The sequence below is a fragment of the Abramis brama genome, assembly GCF_963993115.1.
Source record: "Abramis brama genome assembly, chromosome: 21".
NCBI lineage: Eukaryota > Metazoa > Chordata > Actinopteri > Cypriniformes > Leuciscidae > Abramis > Abramis brama.
The window spans coordinates 19,494,705-19,512,959 of record NC_139983.1 but is presented as its reverse complement, the minus strand read 5'-3'; the positions used below and the strand labels follow the sequence as shown (position 1 = coordinate 19,512,959).

General features: G+C 38.3%; 1 protein-coding gene across 8 annotated transcripts in view; it reads right to left on the bottom strand.

The window, feature by feature from the left end:
* Nucleotides 1-18,255, bottom strand: part of ehbp1 (EH domain binding protein 1) — a 140,537-nt gene that overhangs the window by 79,819 nt on the left and 42,463 nt on the right. For 4 of the 8 annotated variants that reach the window (XM_084097684.1, XM_084097685.1, XM_084097688.1 and 1 more), the window contains exons 7-11: nt 15,097-15,236; nt 13,720-13,812; nt 12,884-13,009; nt 9,571-9,847; nt 7,477-7,708 (exon numbers count right to left, since the gene is read on the bottom strand). In XM_084097684.1, the coding sequence (XP_083953810.1) occupies nt 7,477-7,708; nt 9,571-9,847; nt 12,884-13,009; nt 13,720-13,812; nt 15,097-15,236 (868 nt within the window). The remainder of the gene's footprint in view (nt 1-7,476; nt 7,709-9,570; nt 9,848-12,883; nt 13,010-13,719; nt 13,813-15,096; nt 15,237-18,255) is intronic. The other 4 variants (XM_084097686.1, XM_084097687.1, XM_084097690.1 and 1 more) reach the window with 1 other exon arrangement.

The window sequence follows — 18,255 nt, the reverse complement described above, 5'->3', positions numbered from 1 at the left end:
TATATAACGATGTTATGATGAACTATATGCCTTTCTCCACTGAAGTTGTTCAAAGCATTAGTAAGGATGCTGATTTTTAGAAGGCAGTAAGAGATGGCGAACAGGAACATTGTTTGTGTAACATTAGCAACACATTATTAGCTGTTTGAAAACACAGTCAAGCAAAATGCTAATCATATTAATTATCGTTATGTGTCCGACGTTACAGAGAGCGATACATAAAACGCATTACCATTCTGATACATCGACTTGTAAATGAGCCTGTATAATTCACTCTTCCACTTCTTCTGAATCGGTTTCTGGTTCAAACATATATGGCTGAATTAAACCAGAATTTCTACTTGCCATTGTGTAGCGTTTACCACAGTAAAGTTGAACGAGTGGAACAGGTAGTCCGGGCTGGTGTGATGCAGGGTGGAGGTGGGGCTCATTTGCATATTCATAGCTCCAAGTATAGTAATTGAAGCAAGGTTGTAGAGTTATATTCAAGCTATTTTCACAGGAAAAAAAACTTTTAAATATGTCATTTTGGTGATCAAAGTTGAGTTTTAAAATAATACAATTATTGACTACAGGTGGACTTTAAAACTGCATTATGATGCTAAACTAACCTTGACTAACAGAACTAAAAAATAAATTAAACTAAAGAAATAAAAATACAAAAATAATGACACAATGTCAAATATGGTCCCTTTAAGAGGTCCACATTCCATCTTGATTTAAATAAGGGGTATAATATGTGTGTGTGGGGTGGCAGGGGTATTAGAGGTTGAAAGGCAGAGGTTGAGTGGGGGCTGTTATTGATCAGTGCAGGGAGGTATGCAGAGGACTGTGGGTAAAAGGTTCTCCCAGTTGAAACGGGTTTAAGGCCACACACCTTCAGGAGAGGAGAGACCAGGAGAAGATTAATCTAAAGTTACTCTCTCCATCTCCACCATGTCATTCAAACTGCTCTCGGCCTTAAAACCCCTCAAACACACGCATGCACACACACACACACACGCGCAAACACACACTCCTGATCCTTGTGTACACAAATGAACACACACAAACCAAACACATACAATCATCAAACGCACACACACCTGCCTCGTTCACATCAAACATGCTGAATAAGGCGATTTGGTCAATCTGCAGCCGGCCAACTTCCCCACTCAAACAGGTATTCTTTCTAGAGATTACACTAAAGATTTGTTTTCATTTCTTCGCAGCCTTTTTTCTCATTCTCTCCCTCTCGTGCTCCCTCTCTCTTTCTCTGAAGCCAGAAGTGTAATCCCTGGCAGATAAAACTAAGGACTTACAACAGGAAGATTACCGAGAGCTTTGTAGCCTGTGTGTAGCAAGTCAACGTGGGTATTGGAGAGCTCTTCAAGTGCTTAACTCATGAACTGAGCTCACACACATACTCACACACGCAGGAGAGAAGGATAATGATAGTGGTATTACAGTAACGGGCTCAAAACACTCACACACACCTGCCCCGATGGCTCGAGGACCCTCTAAGAAGTGAAATGCTAACTGCCATGCTGTGAACTGCTACAGATCCGATGATGGGGATGCAGAAGCCGTTTAAGAGGTAAATGAGGTCCATCCAAAACCTTTTGGATGGGGAACAAGTTCTACGTTTGCCCAGAATTTGATCAGGATAGGCACATTAAGCCAAAACACACACCTGGACAAAGTTTCCCTGAGGTAAAGTCAGTACACTGATGCTTGTGACATTCTTGGAGCACAAACATCTTTCACAGATGCTTTGAAGAGGATGCTTTCTCTCTCTCCTTCTCTGCCCAAATAGCCCTCACTTTATTTATATTTTCATCAAATGGAGTGATTTTACAGATAAAAGCTCTAAGACTTTCTCTCTCTCTCTGTGTCCTGAGGCCTTAAGGTCTTAAAGAGTCTCAGATTCTCAGGTTCTGTCCTGCATCACTCAGCGGTAGAGGGCCAGCTGAGGGAGATTATTCTGGTAGAGTTTCACAGATTATGAGGGCACTATTGGGGTCTTACTGCCCCTCTGTCAGTAGGGGTTTCGTGGCCTCTCTTCAGCTCTCTGAAGGGACGGGCGGTCCATGTGCAGAAGCGGAACCGGGCCTCGAGCTGGGCTTAACCATGCTCCCTTGGACTTGGCCCAGGGTTCAGAGGGGGGTAACTGGACCAGGGTGAAATAGGGAGCATGAAAAGCAAGCTTTGCGGGGGGTTGAAGCTGCCTTGTCATGGAGAAAAAAGTTATATACTTATACTAATATATACTTTATATAATATATATTTATATATACAGTACACAAACAATCAATCAAACAAACAAACAAACAAACAAACAAACAAACATACATACATACATACATACATACATACATACATACATACATACATATATGTTGTTTATTATATGCAAAATCATAAAAATAAAAAAATACAGTATTTATAATTAAAAAGAACAACTTTATTTTAAAAATGCTCTTTAATTTCTTATTGTTAAACTTTTCATCTTGTTCAAAACATTGAAAGGGCTGATGCTACAACAGAGAAAAAAAGACCAGAAGCATTGAAACGACCATGTGGAGTCAAAACCCACCAGTGTTCACACAAACTAATTAAAAAATGCCACTGCCATCTGCGAACTCAATTAAATAATGTTAATTCACTTTAATTTCAATTTATCTATGTTGCAGTCTGAATCAGACGGTAGAGAGTGGAAAACAAAGAAGTGTAATGAAAGAGTGTAACCTGGCCCTGTCCCTCCCACTGTGGGCTCTCAGGTCATGAACACCATCATTTAATTTGGTCTTGTGATTAGTTCTACTAGTTCAGAACCTTTTCATAAACTTATAAAAACTGAGAAAATGGAAGGTTACTGCGCTGAATTCTTTAGTCACGATTTCTTTGAGGGAAAAGACAGATAAAGTAAAACTCAAGTGAAAGTGAACATGACCGCACAAAGTTACTAACATCTTTCTCAAAACTTTGAGTTTTTCGTCTTGGTTGTGAGAGAACTAGCCCCTGGCACCGCCTCACTCCGGAAGGCTTTATGTAAATCTAAAGAGCTTTGCAGTGACTGCGTTTGCCGTTTCTTTATATTAAAATACAGACCATAATTTATGAAGCGTGAACTGATGAAAATCCTCAGATCAGTGCGTCCCTGTGTGGAAGACTGCTGTTAAACGACAGAGAGGAGAGAGGGGTGAGCAGGGAGGTGTAAAATCGCTTTGCTGGAAAAGACAAACGACAAGGGAGATAAAAAAAAGAGGAGGAGAAAAAGATGTACTAGTGAATCAGAACATCCCTTTCTTTTTTCGCAGCCCAAGACATCCTATTCCACTCTTCCTTGATGCATCCAGATTAATTCTTCAACATATTTCAAAAACGGCATCCTGAAATGCTAATATATCAAAGTTCTTGAGAGCCAAATAAGTGCAACCAATAAAGGCAACCTTTTTGTCATGAAGTGCCATTTTAAGCGCATACACATACATATTTTAAACATCATAATGGCTAACATAAAAATAGTACAAGACCTGAAATATTTCTGAAGCCATTTTTCATCAAATTTGTTTTACATTTGTCAAAATCCTTTAGCTTGTTTGTTTTCAGGTTTAAATTAGACTTTGAAGAACAGATTTCCAATGGGCCTGTTTACACCTGGTCATTCATGCGTTTTTACTGATCGGATAGCTTGGCAACATGAATGTGTCTACGCAAAACTAATAGAAATCTAATCTTCAATTCCCACGCTACATGCAAATTGACGTCAAAGAAAGCAACAGATATGAGATCATTTTATTTATCGTCAGCCAATTTCAAGATCAAACACTGCAACTGGAGAGAGAGCAGCATCAGCTCTGGTAAGATCATTTTAGTGTCACTACTTTTAATGAAGACGACTTTTGGTTAAACTTACGGTTTAATTTTTGGCAGTTTGCACGTCGGCTTTCTGAAGTGATGCTCAGCTTTTCTGCGGTGATGCGCGCTCTAGTAGTGCAGTCATATCTGGGTAACAGGAGCCGTTATAACACGCACCCTTCCGTTTAGATTTTACCATTTTAGGAGGAGTAAAATTTATATTTGTGGCTTCAACAACTAGATGAATTTTGTCTGGTTTCATCTGGATTGCGAAAAAAAAAGCCGACCCCTGATCTAGATCTTTCCATCCTTTGAAAATAAAATGTGAAAATGACTAAACTAACTGTTGCTTTTACATGTAAAGAGGCAACTACCGGACAGAAGAAGACTGCAAGTCAGCTAGATGAATCTAGATTCAAATAAATAAAAACTTAAAAAGTGCATTCAGTAGTTTGGTGCTAATTTAAAAAGTTTGAAACATTAATAAATAAACTGTGTTTTTGAGAAGAATCAGCTAGCTAAAGAACTACTGAATATACATTTAAAACAAGGCAAAATCATGTTAAGTTATCAGCAAAAACACTGTCTAATTAAAAATAAAACGCTAAACTAACGTCAATCATTTTAAAATGAATCATTTTAAACTAAATTATTTTAAATAGTTATAAACCAATTTAAATGTACAGTATGTAAAATGGATATTCATTTTGAGATTTGTAAATAGAATCAGGCCGTGTAAGCAGAATGACGGTGAACTGAAAGGAGAGCCCTTTAGAAAATATTCAAATCTTTACCAGATTGTGTTTACAAGACCATGATGACGTTACCATACACACACCCCAGATTCCCTCTGTGAACGCATGTGTCTTCGGGGATGCTCTAATCCACAAACTACTTCCAACAATTTCAACATTTCCATTACTTTGTGTTTTTTTAGAGATTATCGAGGTGTCCTATTCATTCGTTTTTCAACCTGCACCTTCCGCCTCACCTCAGGTCTGTGCGTGTGCGAGGGGGTACCTCCAGCAAACACAAACACACATAGAAGACTCAAGGCCTTTGGGCTTCCCCGTATCTTTATTCTGAATGTGTGTGTCTCTAGCTAATCCCATTTGACTTTTTTTCATGCTAAGGTCATCTCATACACCACATTCAGAGGAAACAACCTCTGCATGCAGTCAAAGAATGGAATCATAATCCGTACGAAGTGGGTGTGGGATAGAGATTGAGGGAGCACATGATCTGCTGGAAATATGACATCTCCGATCAAAAACCCAACACTGAGAATCATTCTGACGGACCAATCACTCTGGTTTTAGTCGGACAGATCTGATGTGAGCCCAACGGCGTACTCACTAGGCAACTCGAAGCACAAATCCCATGAATCCATGAGCTGAAGTTTGGACACCACTTCCTGTTTCTGAGGAGTTGTTCTTATTTTCCTGATGTCTATGTGTGTGTGTGTGTCCTCACAGGCCACTGAATTTGGGTAATTAAATGTTTAAGTTGGGCAGGTCTTCTCAGGCGCGGACACACACAAGTGCTGTGCTGTGATAAACCCCTCGCTATAATTAAATATGGACTACATTATAACGCACACACTCGCAGGCGTAAATAAAAACACTCGGCCTGTGGGGATTTAATCTGGCCATGTATAAGCCCCTCTGCAGCGGCCCGACGCCTTCCTTGCTCTCATTCACACTCGGTGGGCTTCCCTTCGCCCCCTGCACCCTACGCCCCACACCCTCAGCCAGAGAGGGACCGCAGAGCCAGTTAATTAGACTCACTAAAGCATTGAGTGAAGAGAATCATAATGCATATATAACGATCCTACAGAGCAGCTAATACATGCCTGTATTCAAATGCTCAGAGTGAAGCGTGCAGGAAGAGGACAGAAAGCAGATGAGAGGGATGGAGTGAGTGGTCCTGGATGTCAAAAAGTGAAATGAATGGGGAAAACAAGAAATGTGGCACTGTTGGAAAAAAGTGACTGAAATAAAGACCCTGTAAAGATGACAATGAAAACTATATTTGCCTTTTCCTGAAGGAAATATCACAATGACACGCCCCAATTAAATTGACTTTCCATTAAAACCATGTGATCTGGATGTTTCACAAGTCACAATCACAAGTCGGTATGCAAATATTACAGGGACATCATCACTGGCAGTTTTCTAAAATTGAGATTTTAAAACAAACTTAGACTAACATTCAAATGTCTAGTGTCAGATTTTTTTTTTTTTGAAAGAAATTAATACTTTTGATCAACTTAATATGTCCTTTCTGAATAAAAGACATTTATAATGTTACAAAATATTTCTAATAAATGCTGTTCTTTTGAAGTTTCTATTCGTGAAAGAATCCTGAAAAACACATATCATGAGTATTAAGCAGCATTACAGTTTTCAATACTGATAATAATAATAAATGACTCATGAGCATATTAGAATGATTTCTGAAGGATCATGTGACACTGAGGACTGGAGTATTGATACTGAAAATTTAGCTTTGCATCACAGGAATAAATTACATTTTAAAATAGATTAAAATAGACAGTTATTTTAAATTGTAAAAATATCTCACAGTGTTATTGTTTTTAATTTATAATTGTTCAAATGCAGCCTTGGTAAGCATAAGACTTTCCAAAACATCTAAAAAAATCTTACTGACACCAAACTTTTGAATGGTAGTGTATACAACTTTATGTTGAAGTATAAAGTATAAAGTTTACAAAAATACAGGAAAAGTATATAGTTTTAAGTGAAGGCTAGTATTTATCTACCAAAGAATGATCAATGTATTCTGTGTTCCAAAACCTAGTGAGCTGCCTACTTGGACAGCATCATAGGCATCCTAGGTGCATTCCTGACACAAACAACTGACACACAACCATTACTCATTAAGAGTAGGGACAACCCTTTTAGACCATGCGCCATGTGCGCTGACCATTTTTCTCGTAGTTAAACTAGCACAGGTTTCCCACACCTTGGTTAACTTCCAATTCAAGGACCTTTCAAGGACGTTCCAGGTCCAATACCCACAAATTCAAGGACTTAATGTGGGGACACATTTTAAGTGAGAGCAAGGTTACATTGTTTCAGCGGTTTCAGCCTATTTTTGCAATGTTTCACGGTGTGTCTGTGAAACGTTGAGGTACCATTGTAGTAGTTTCGTGCGCGCGTGAACGCCATGGCAACGTACAACACGAAGTACCTCACGTGGGAAACACTTAACGTAAGGCGTAAATGCGAGTAACTAATGTAAATCAATCAAGCAAGCTAATATGCATAGGCCACGAAGTGTTGGCGAAATAACACATTAGCGGACCGGAGGGAATAATATGCACAAAAAAAATTCAAGCACTTTCAAGGACCTGTATCTATGTATGTTTATTTTCAAAAACTTTCCTGGGCCTTGAATTTTTTTTTTTTCAGATTCACAAACTTTCAAGGACTTCAAGGACTCGTGGGAACCCTGCTAGCAAAATGGATTCGAACACGCCCTAAGTGCACTTGCGCAGAACGCTTTAGACCATGCGCTTAGATCGTTAAAATAGGGCCCTAAGACAGCATTTCATCACATGCCAATGTCCGACTCAATTGTAAATAAAGTCCTAATGTGGAGAGGAAGATTTACCTTAGGTGAGGATGAGGCCAGCTCTCTCCCTATCACAGCTGTGACAGCTGAGGGTGCCAGGGCAGGTGGAGTGGACGTTCCTTCAGGAGCTGAAGTCTTTGGTGCCGGGCCTCCAGGGGCCACAGCAGGGTTGGGTCCAGCACTAGGAGCCTGAGGGGCCCGGCGTTTGGTGCTCATATCGGCGGTGTTGCTGTCTGCGGTGGAGGACCTGGGCTCATAGAACGGGTTTGATCTGAGAGCAGGAGAACAATTTGTTGTATTAGCAAATAAAGCTTAAACAAGCAAATTGGCGATTTATGTGATTTTGTCACTCAACATGTAATTGTAAATTTAGCAAAATCTGATTGTTTAAAATATTTAGATTTTCTGCACCTTTCCACTTGTCTGACTGTTATGTGTGTGTGTGTGGTTGTCTTAAGGTAAAGGAGGCATCAGCAAGCATTATTAGCCAATAAAACGCTCTGCTGACTACGAGAAAGACCAGGTGCTCCAGAGGTCACGTCTTATGAACTTTGACCTGTGGCCTCGTCAGAGAGCTCACTGACAGGCGGACACAGACGTCCGCTGGCATCAATACACACTGCTGTGTAAAGGCCCATCACTCATCACAGACATACACACATACATGAACACACACATACACACACAATGAGGAGAAAAGACTGAGCAGGTATTCAGCTGAAAGACAAGGTTAAAGACAAAGTATCCCAAGCTTCCAAGCTTATGGACAAAGACAGAGAGTGAGAAAGCAAGAGAGAGTGAGAAAGGAGGTAGGAAAGAGCTGACAGAAATGCAACCAAGTAAAAGAGAAAGAAGTGGAAAGTGCAGTCAAAACAACTGGAGGTGAAAGAGAGGACGAGAGACAGAAAGAGAAAGATAAAAAGCAAATTAGAAAGACAAGGTTTTAGAGAGATTTGACCAGTATGATATTTTTTTTTTTAAATATGTCTCATGTACAGTACAACTTCCTTAGGCCAATCCTGTGACCAAACAAATAATGATCAGTTTGCAAATTTAAAAATAAAAATTTCATAAATTTAAACCTTTTTTCTTGCAGGTGCGACTAAATTTTGTTAGAGTTTGTACTGTGTCCGAAAAGTTGCCCAACTGATAAGAGCTGCCATTTCTGTTGCATATGAAAAACCTCTAACTGCAAACGAAACGAAACCACGATTCTTGTTTGAGCTGTGCAGCGCAGACAGTTTTTTCAGCTCGGACCAATATTAGACAGTACAGCGCAAGCTCAGAACAGGTTTACATGATCATGCGACATGTTACTACACAGCGGTGGGAGATCCACTGAGAAAGCGTTTGAATTCGGCGCAGTATTAATAACATCGTTGCAAGATCTAACAATTAAACATATAATATAATTAGTTACTGCACTTGTACAAAATAATAGTAATTTTGTGATTAAAATTACCTTTATGATTAAGAATCCCCCCACCCCCCAGCGCTACCAGATCAGGTGCTGGTGCCACCATCTGTAGAACTTAGTGGCACCAGTGGTACTGCTCTCAAATGTTAGTCTGGAGCCCTGCATAAATATATAGTTCAAAAGTTTCTGTCAGATTTTATTTTGAAAGACAATTATTTTATTCAGACAAGATGCATTAAATTAATCAAAAGTGAGAGTAAAGAATTATAATGTTACAAAAGATTTCTATTTCAGATAAATGCTGTTCTAAAAAGTTATCCGTGTCTTCTCTCATTTTCGCTACAAAACGTCAGGTTTGGAGACGTGTGTCCCTGCTGGAGCACTGTGAGTGAGTGAGCGAGTGAGTGAGTGAGTGAGGGATGAGAGAAATGCAGAGATGAACAGACAAGGCCAAAGAATGTGGGGAACAACAGAAGCCTTGTTCCTGCTGAAAGAACTCGCTCACCACTTTCTTCTCTTCCGACAAGTGCTTTTCTCCTTCGCTCATACACACACACACACTCACATACTACTAATGAACAATAGAAGAGCAAATAGAGGACAAATTGTGTGTTCCTGAACCGAAATGTTTTGTCAATTAAAATAATAATCACTTAAAATGTTCTGCTGTAACCAAGAGCCCCTCCCACAGTGTATCCCAGAATTCCTGAACTTACTCATCTAGCTCCTCCTCCTCCGTCCTGGCTGTGTTGGCGTACAGGTATTTGCTCATGTCCACCGGCCGGACGTTCGTCCTCTTGCTGCTTCTGGGTGGAGATATTTTAGGCTGGGGTTCGGGCTCAGGCTCAGCTTCGTCAAACGGGTTCCCGTATTGAGAAGGATCCAGGTCTGTGTCAGTCTCATCAAATGGGTTTGAGGGATAAGAGGTGTCCTGATCACACACAGGCTCCTGATCTTTGATAGTGGGCCGAACATGGGACTCAGGAGATGCTTCTAGAAATACACAAACAATGCACAACATCCCCACCTGTATTATCTAAATTAAACCCATGATTACAGTACTATAAAATGTAAAAACATGAAGAGACACAATAATTGAAAAAATAATAGTGAATAATCGTATGATTGAAACAGTAATAACTTCTGTAATCACTTTAAAACAAAACAGATCGTTTGAAAGCAGCTTTACAGTGATAACAGTAAAATTATTCAATGATGCAAACAGAGTTAATTTTGGCTGTACAGCAGCTCTAAAAGAAAATACTATAGTGTCACTGTTCAGCTGAAATCAGTTCAGTGTTGATTCAGTTCTGTTGTAAAGATTATCAATTATTAAATGAGTTCATTTCATCTATAAAGCAGTTCTGGAGAAGACAGTGATGTCATTGACCAGCTCAGTTCAGTTCTCATCCAATAGTGTCAGTGCAGTCAAATCAATACTATTGTTGAAAATGTAAACAAAAAACATTTGCGGTTATATGAAGCTATTCTAAAAGTTTATTTTTATGTTAGTTGGGTGTAATAGAACAGATTAACATGCTGTAATGCTCAAAAGCCATATTTTTCATATACTGTACATTTGCATTACCTCTATTCCCAGTCTAATTTCTACAAAGTCCCCACTTGCGAAAAAACCCAGAGTGCTCTGATTGGCCAGCTGACCCAGTACATTGTGACCGGCCAAAAACCTCAAGCGTGTGCCGAAAATGTAACAGGCCTTACCATAATAGTGAGCTTAAGCTTCCAAGGCTTTTAAAGCAATTGTAAACACACAGTTAATAATGTCGTCATTATTACCGTATGAGATCGAGCCAACGTCAGATTCTGAAAGTGCGGATGATCAAGGACAAGAACCAATTTAGCAAGAACTACTTGAGCATAACGTTTCACAGTGGTAAGTTGTTATTTTTTAATTGACTCTTAGATACAATTGACTCTTGCCTTTCAGATACAATGTTATAATGGGTTAATTTGTCATCTTCAATGTAACAACTTTATGTCCTGAAGTGACAACATATTAAAATACAGTTTAAAAAACAATGAATTGCATATTTAAATTTTTTTTTACTTTTGGGGTGTACTGCTCAGGAACAGCGTTATAAATACATCTTAACCACTGATTCCTTATTTCAACCATTTTCTGAAGGGAAAGCAAAGGGGTTTTACTTTTGCATCCAAAGATAGCGTCTCCACGACAACACTACAATTCACTGAAGACTCGCCTTCTTTCTTTGTGTATGCCTTTAGTCAGGCATTATGCTAATATTTCATATTGTGACAGACGTTTGAGGAAGTAATAACTGGACATCGATCGAGGTGTTTTAGGCAGGTCTGGACTCTGGAGCAGTGTTCTCTGTTCCCTTTGTGGGAGACTAAGAGCTTTGTCACTTTGCAGATATTATACATGCACAAACAGATAGATTACGAGCTAAAAGGAAAAGGAAAACATTAAAAGGGTCCTTGATTATGATTTCACTTTTCTAACTTTAGTAAGTGTGTAATGTTGCTGTTTGAGCATAAACAACATCTGAAAAGTTATGACGCTCAAAGTTCAATGCAAAGGGAGATATTTTCTTTTACAGAAATCGCTTTTTAAGGACTACAGCGGGTTGGTGACATCACAAACCCTAACATTTACATAAACCCTGCCCCCGGGAACAAGCAACAAAGGGGGTGATGTTGGGCTGCTTTAGAGAAGTGGAAAAGTTGTTGTCGCTGTTTTTTTACACGCCGGAAAAAGTGTGTCCTAAAGCTGACAAACTTAGAGAGGTTAAAATCTATTTTTTACGCTGTCCTGAACATTATAACCTCAACGTTTGTCTGTGCGCAGCACATTTTACCTGGAACGGCTTCCAAAAGAGAGTAAAATGCAGCCTATACGCAAAAAAGCTTCTCTTGAAAGACGCAGCCATTCCCATTTTGTCAGGACAATCAGTTGTTTATGGATCACAACTTGTGTTTTCTATTAACAGTTCCAATTATAAGCTTTATGTAGTCGCTATGATGGCTATGCTGTAAATGAAGGGCAAAGCTTTTCCTCCGCTAGGCAGCTAACTAACATTACAGGATTGATGCAGTGTTTACTTTAGTTTTTGTAAGCTCTTGCTTTTATAAGTTGGTTCACTGCCCTTTAGGAAAATTATCCATGATTTTGTGATCGATTAATGTTTGTATTACCATAGTTTTCCGCCAAATATGATTAAATGGTCGATAACATTGTATCTTATAAGAAAAAAAAAAGAAAGAAAAAGAAACATACCACTCCTGTGAAATCCGTGCTTGAAAAATCTGTTTAGAACAATCCTCTTGTTTGTTAACATTGTCAGGGTCTGAATCGGGCTCAAAATGGTTTGAAATTGACGGCATCATTAATATTTACATCTGAGTAGAGCTTATGAAAGGGCGTGAGATTTCCAGAACACGTGCTAAGAGCTGCCAATCACAACACACTAGGCCAGCTATCCAATCACAGCACATTTCGTATTTCGGAAGGAGGGGCTTAATCGAAAACAACGCGTTCAACCAGACTGGGGAAAGAGGAGCTGTGAATAATGTAAAATACGTGAAACATTTTTTTTTTTAACAATCAAGCATGAAAACATTCTTTTACAACCCAAAAACAAAATAAAGACTTTGTAAAAGGGCATAATAGGACCCCTTTAAAAAGCATCATATGATCCCTTTAAAAAATGAAATGCATACATGGATTAACTGTTCACAATAAGATCTATAACATGCATTTACAAAATAGGGTGAATTTTCATTTCATGCCAGGTTTAAGACTAACTAGTCCCTTGGGTCATACTGACAACCCACTGACTAGTTGCATTTGAAAATATGTAGTTTTGCACATCCCTAGTATCAAATGCATTTGTATAATTAAATATTATCTTAACGATTTTCCAAAATCCAGCTGCAGTAATCTTCACTTAATACATCAACACGCATCTCAGATTGTTAATGAGTACAACCTGCCCTGTTGATAAAGGGGCAAAGGGGTCACAAAAAGGGTCAAGGGTCACTCCTTACCATCCTCATCCGGGTCACCAAAAGGGTTAAGGTCAACCAGGTCATTAGGTTCATCGAAGGGGTTAGAGCTCATGTTGCTCTGGTCTTGGTCCTCCTGATCCAGGAAGTTCAACTTACTGATCAGCTCTAAACAGTCAATATCCGTCCACAATGATAACAGAACAGAAAGGAAAAGAGAAAAGAGAACATCATTCATCAGTCCAAATCAATCCACGAGAAGAACAGATGAATTATCAGGTGAATCCTTTTTAAAAAAAAAGCAAAACTGTGACAAAAAATAACCAATGAATAAATGGGTTGAAATCTGCACTTTGAAGTGAACCACACCAAGATCCTTCAGATCCAAAGAGCCGATGTAGGGTTTCATTCAGAACTATTACTCCCAACATGAGCCAGCTGGCCAAAAAAACTGTGTGTGTACAGGGTGTGAGAGTGAAGTGCTCTCTGAGGTGATAAGAAAGGCGTGACGTCTCTGTTCGCTCAACCACCATGCCACCCTGACCCATATTAGGCCATCAGAGCACTCAACCACATGACCAGTGGTGTCTTTAAAGACCTGTTCCAGAATCATCAACTCCATGGTCACAGAAACAAAGATGGGTAGCTGGGTTCACTACAAACTGCAGAAAGTGTAACGAAGGCACAAGATCACAAATGAAGAATGCTAAATAAGGAGAAAAATATAGCATGTGGGGGGAAAAATATCAATGAACTTAACAGATGCTCAAACACGCAGTACAGGCAAAGGGATGGAAAAAAAGAGGAGAGAAGGAGAAAGACAGAGATAGAGTATAGAGTATAAATAAAAGAATGAAGGAAGGTGAAAGCTGAAAGACCTTCAGAAGAGGAGGCAGGCTTATTTGCTTGCTTTAGGCAGTCATCTGGATCTCCATCTATAGAGCTGAGAGCATTCAGCTGCCTCACAATCTCTGAAAACAGCACAACATACACTCAAATACACACTCAAATCTGTATAATGCAATCAGAGGTATGCAATACATACGGACTCGTGTGTGTGTGTGTGAGTCTCACTGAACTGTGTCTTCGCTCTAACAAACTGTTAAAAACTGATCGGACAGCACCGCTATGGCAACAAAGAGATTCCTAAACCCATGCAATGAATAAACAACTCAAGCATTTCCATAGGAGCTCCATACATACACTTATAAAGGGATAAAAGCACATGGGCTTAATGTTAAGACTCCACAATATGGGGGGTGTGATGGGGGTTGGATAATATCAGTGTCTCACACACACACACACAGACATACACACGCACATACATATGCACATACAAACACAAACATACACACGGGACATTTGTTGGATGGACCTTATCATACACATCATAAACAAGCAGTGAAATGTGTATAAAAGCAGCTAATAAACAAACTGACCAAAAACAGAGCAAATGTAAACAAGGGCAATAAGTCTCCATATGCACAGGCAAATGCACACATGTGTGCACATACAGACAGAAACTAAACCACAAAGGAAAAAAAGTAACCTCTAGCTCAAATGAAACAGTTGAACTGAGACTGAAGAAATGAAGAATGAAGAGTGAAGAATGGCACGCTGAAATTTACAAGGGACTTAAAATCCACGCACATCTATTCTAATTCTTCAATTGCAATCTAGAAATAAATACCGTATACACTTTACACAAATGAACTATACAGCCCTAAGTAACCACATCTGGGATATTCTAGAAAAAAATATGAATAGAATAGATAAAAAAGGAACAAAAACAACAGAATAGAATAAGCAAAACAAAGAGAACACAATAGAAAAAATAAGACTATAACTGATATAACATAAGAGAAAATATAATAGAACTAATAATGAAACAGAAAAATATGCAAGAATTAAACAAAATAAAATATAAATACAATATGATAAATAAAATAAAATAAAATAAAATAAAATAAAATAAAATAAAATAAAATAAAATAAAATAAAATAAAAAGAATAAAATCAATTAAAAATTAAATAAAAAATAATGGAAGAAACAATAAAACAGAACAGATCAACAAACATAACAGAATAAAACAGAACACAAAAAAACTCCTGAAAAACTAACATTTCGCTGCATTTGTACCGCAGTGAACTACTGTGTAAACAAAAGCAACAGAAAAGCTCTGTGGTGATGTGTTTGTACAGAAATATCGGATCCACCGGTAAAGGGTCTTCATATGAAATCAAGCAAGTCTCACCTGTGATCTTGGCGGCCTTCTCCTCCTGGTTCACTCTGTTCTCCTCATCTTCCTCATTCTCTTCCTCAAAATCATCCAGATTGCCAATATCGGCCTGCTTCATGCTCATCAGACTGGCCAGACTCTGCATATCTTCATCACTACACACAGAAAGAGAAAGAGACAAAAGCACAATATAAACGAAGCACTTCACACGCTACTCATTCGGACTGTTCGTCAGCAGGCCCAGACATAATCGGAGGACTTCTTTTGCATTTTCAGCATTTATTTTGCTATAAAATGAATTTGAATTGGATTTAAATACAGTTAAATTGAGAATTGTTCATTTAGTTTTTTGATAACACACTCTCCAGACTATCACTGTGCTTTTGTGTAAAAAGCATTTTGATACACTGAAGGAGATGGATGGAAGGAGAGAAGAAAGCCAGGTTGACAGAGAGAGCGAGCGAGAGATGATTGTGTAAAGGGAATGCCCTTCATGGTCCTGCTCATAAGAGGCAGTGCAATACGGACATGCATTCCAGCCAGGGCATTCACAAGCACGGCGAGATAACGCTCCAGGATTAACTCCCTCTCTCCCTTCCAATGTCCCCGTTTTCTCCTTCTCTCTGTCTATCTCACATTTCTTTATGAATGCGGTCCAGTCTTTCTTTGGCAGGCATGGAGCTTATTTGAACTTATGTAATGGGGTTTATTTGTGTGTTGTTGACATGATTCCCATGGGTTAAAAGCGGTTACACTTGCGCACGTAACCTCTGTCACACACACGCCACAAAAGCCACACAAACACACACATATCTCATATAGCGCAAGGGTGAAATCACATACACGCTTCTTGCCTTCTTTATTTAGAGGCAGGCAGAGATCAGAAGAAAAAAAGAAGAAAAAAAAAAGAGGGAAATGGGGATATTGCGAGACGAGTGAAGGAAAGATATTTACTCTCAAGGCCAGTGGCTGGAAATATTCCATCTGACTTCTGTTTGCTGTGACACGCATGTCAAAGAGCAACAGCTCACGTCTGGACCAAAGTTCTCCAACAGGATTTGATTTCTCATCCCCAGTGTACAAAATTTTATAAATGAAGAGTTCAGATGCAAAAGCCTCTAAGTGCCATCTGAAATTTTCTTCTAGAATGATCATTTTTTATAAAGCTTGTATATTTAAGTTAAGTAATTTCACTTAAATGACAATTAATAGGTAATTTGCATTGCAATGAAAGGTATGTACAGTGTTTTTAGGAATGGCACAAAGGTCTCTGTCTTTGAAGTGCTTTTTTGGCATTTGTTGTGTATCTTTGGATTATGTTGTGTTGTAAATAAATCCAAACAATTTAAAAGCCATTCTTTTTTAAATCTCCTCATTTACAGTATTGTGCAAGGTTGCTCAGAATGATAGGGGCCTGATAGCTCCTAATAGGGCCGTTAGGGGAGGTTCTTTGTCTTTCTCAGGTGAGAAAAGCTTACATATTAATGAGCTCTCGCATAAGGCTTTTTCACACAAAACACGTCGTAAAAATTTTAAATCAATATATTGTCTTATCTGAATGAGCAGTCAGGGTGATTTTCACATAGTTTTGCAGCAAATATTCTAGGCTACGTCATACAATTTTCAAAAGTCTTGTGAAGAAATAATCAGTATGGGTTTCATGGCCTTATTTCAGTGAGAATTTTTTTTTGTATTTTCAAAAACCACGCATAAATGTCATTATCTCAAAACTACAAACTTTTACATACATGCTGTTGATATATTATTGTAGCAGAGTTTGTGCTGAATACAGTGTAATTAGACTTTAGCCATGAAAATGTCACAAGTAACAGATATAACCAGAAATGTCAGAGCATGTCAGAACACCTCCAGGGCCCAGAAAACAGCTCAGACCTCAGAGGGTTAAGTGAAATTATTGAACTTAAATATACAAGCTTGATAAAAATGATCATTCTAGAAGAAAATTTCAGATGGCACTTAGAGGCTTTTGCATCTGAACTCTTCAAATATATAAATACAAATAATTTAAATAATTACTTCATAGCAATATAAATTTGAAATACCACAAATACCAACTATGAATTGTCAAATTAGAAGTTATATATCTTGGGCTGCAGTCAAAAAAAAAAAAAAAAAAACTCTTTCCCCGCCAGTGTTTCTGATCATTTTCACAAAGCTTTCATGGCCCCAAGAATATTTTGTTGTATGAATATCTGTACATGCAATATATCAAATATAAATATATAAATAGGCCTATATCTTTTTTTTTGCTTTTAAACATAAAACTATTTTATTTCAGCTTCATGCATTCTTTTTTTAATTAACACTTGAATGTGGGTAAGTTTCATAAAAAAGCAACATTTTGAACAAAAAACTGAGAAAATTCTGTTTTTGTCAAACTAGGTCCGGATCGGATTCAGAACGATTATCATCATCATCATCATGATGTTTGATGACTGCATTATTTTACATGTGCATAAGCAATGCTTCTATCACTTCTTTCTGATTCTTCTTAACCTGTGTTTTGATCTGGAGATTCAATATGCTTTCAAAAGATGCATAATAGCGCCCCCTACAGTAACAGTGAAAACATGGATTGCCGAAAATACCCGTCAATGGCGGGGAAACGATGCGTCATAAATGACGGAAAAATCCTGCACATCAGTTGATTCATTTTAAGTTTGTTCACAAATTTCATCTTTCCCCATACAGACGTTTTAAAATGAAGCTCACAGATACTCCAGTTTGTACAAAATGTAATCTGAATACGGTTGGCACTTCCCTGCATATATTCTGGGACTGCCCAAATGTCTCTAATCTTTGGTCCCAAGTGGCAGTATTTCTCGAGGATATTTTGGAGTTTCCAATTCCTAAACTGATCCCCTTATTTTTATTTAATTATGATTCATCATTAGTATTAACACTAATTTGGCTTTTAAGAAAATTATATTTGCAGGTTTAACTGCTGCTAAAAAAACTAAAATGCATTCTTGGTTTTCTCCTGGACCCCCTTCAATAGAAGAAAGGTTTAATTATTTCAGAGATACTGTTCTAATAGAAAGATCATTGGCTGTCATTCATAAGCACGGAGCTCCTCTTTAGATGCTTGGTATAAATTTATTGTTGCTCTTTTGAAACCACCTGTTTTGCCTCAGGTTTAGAACAAAATCTAAA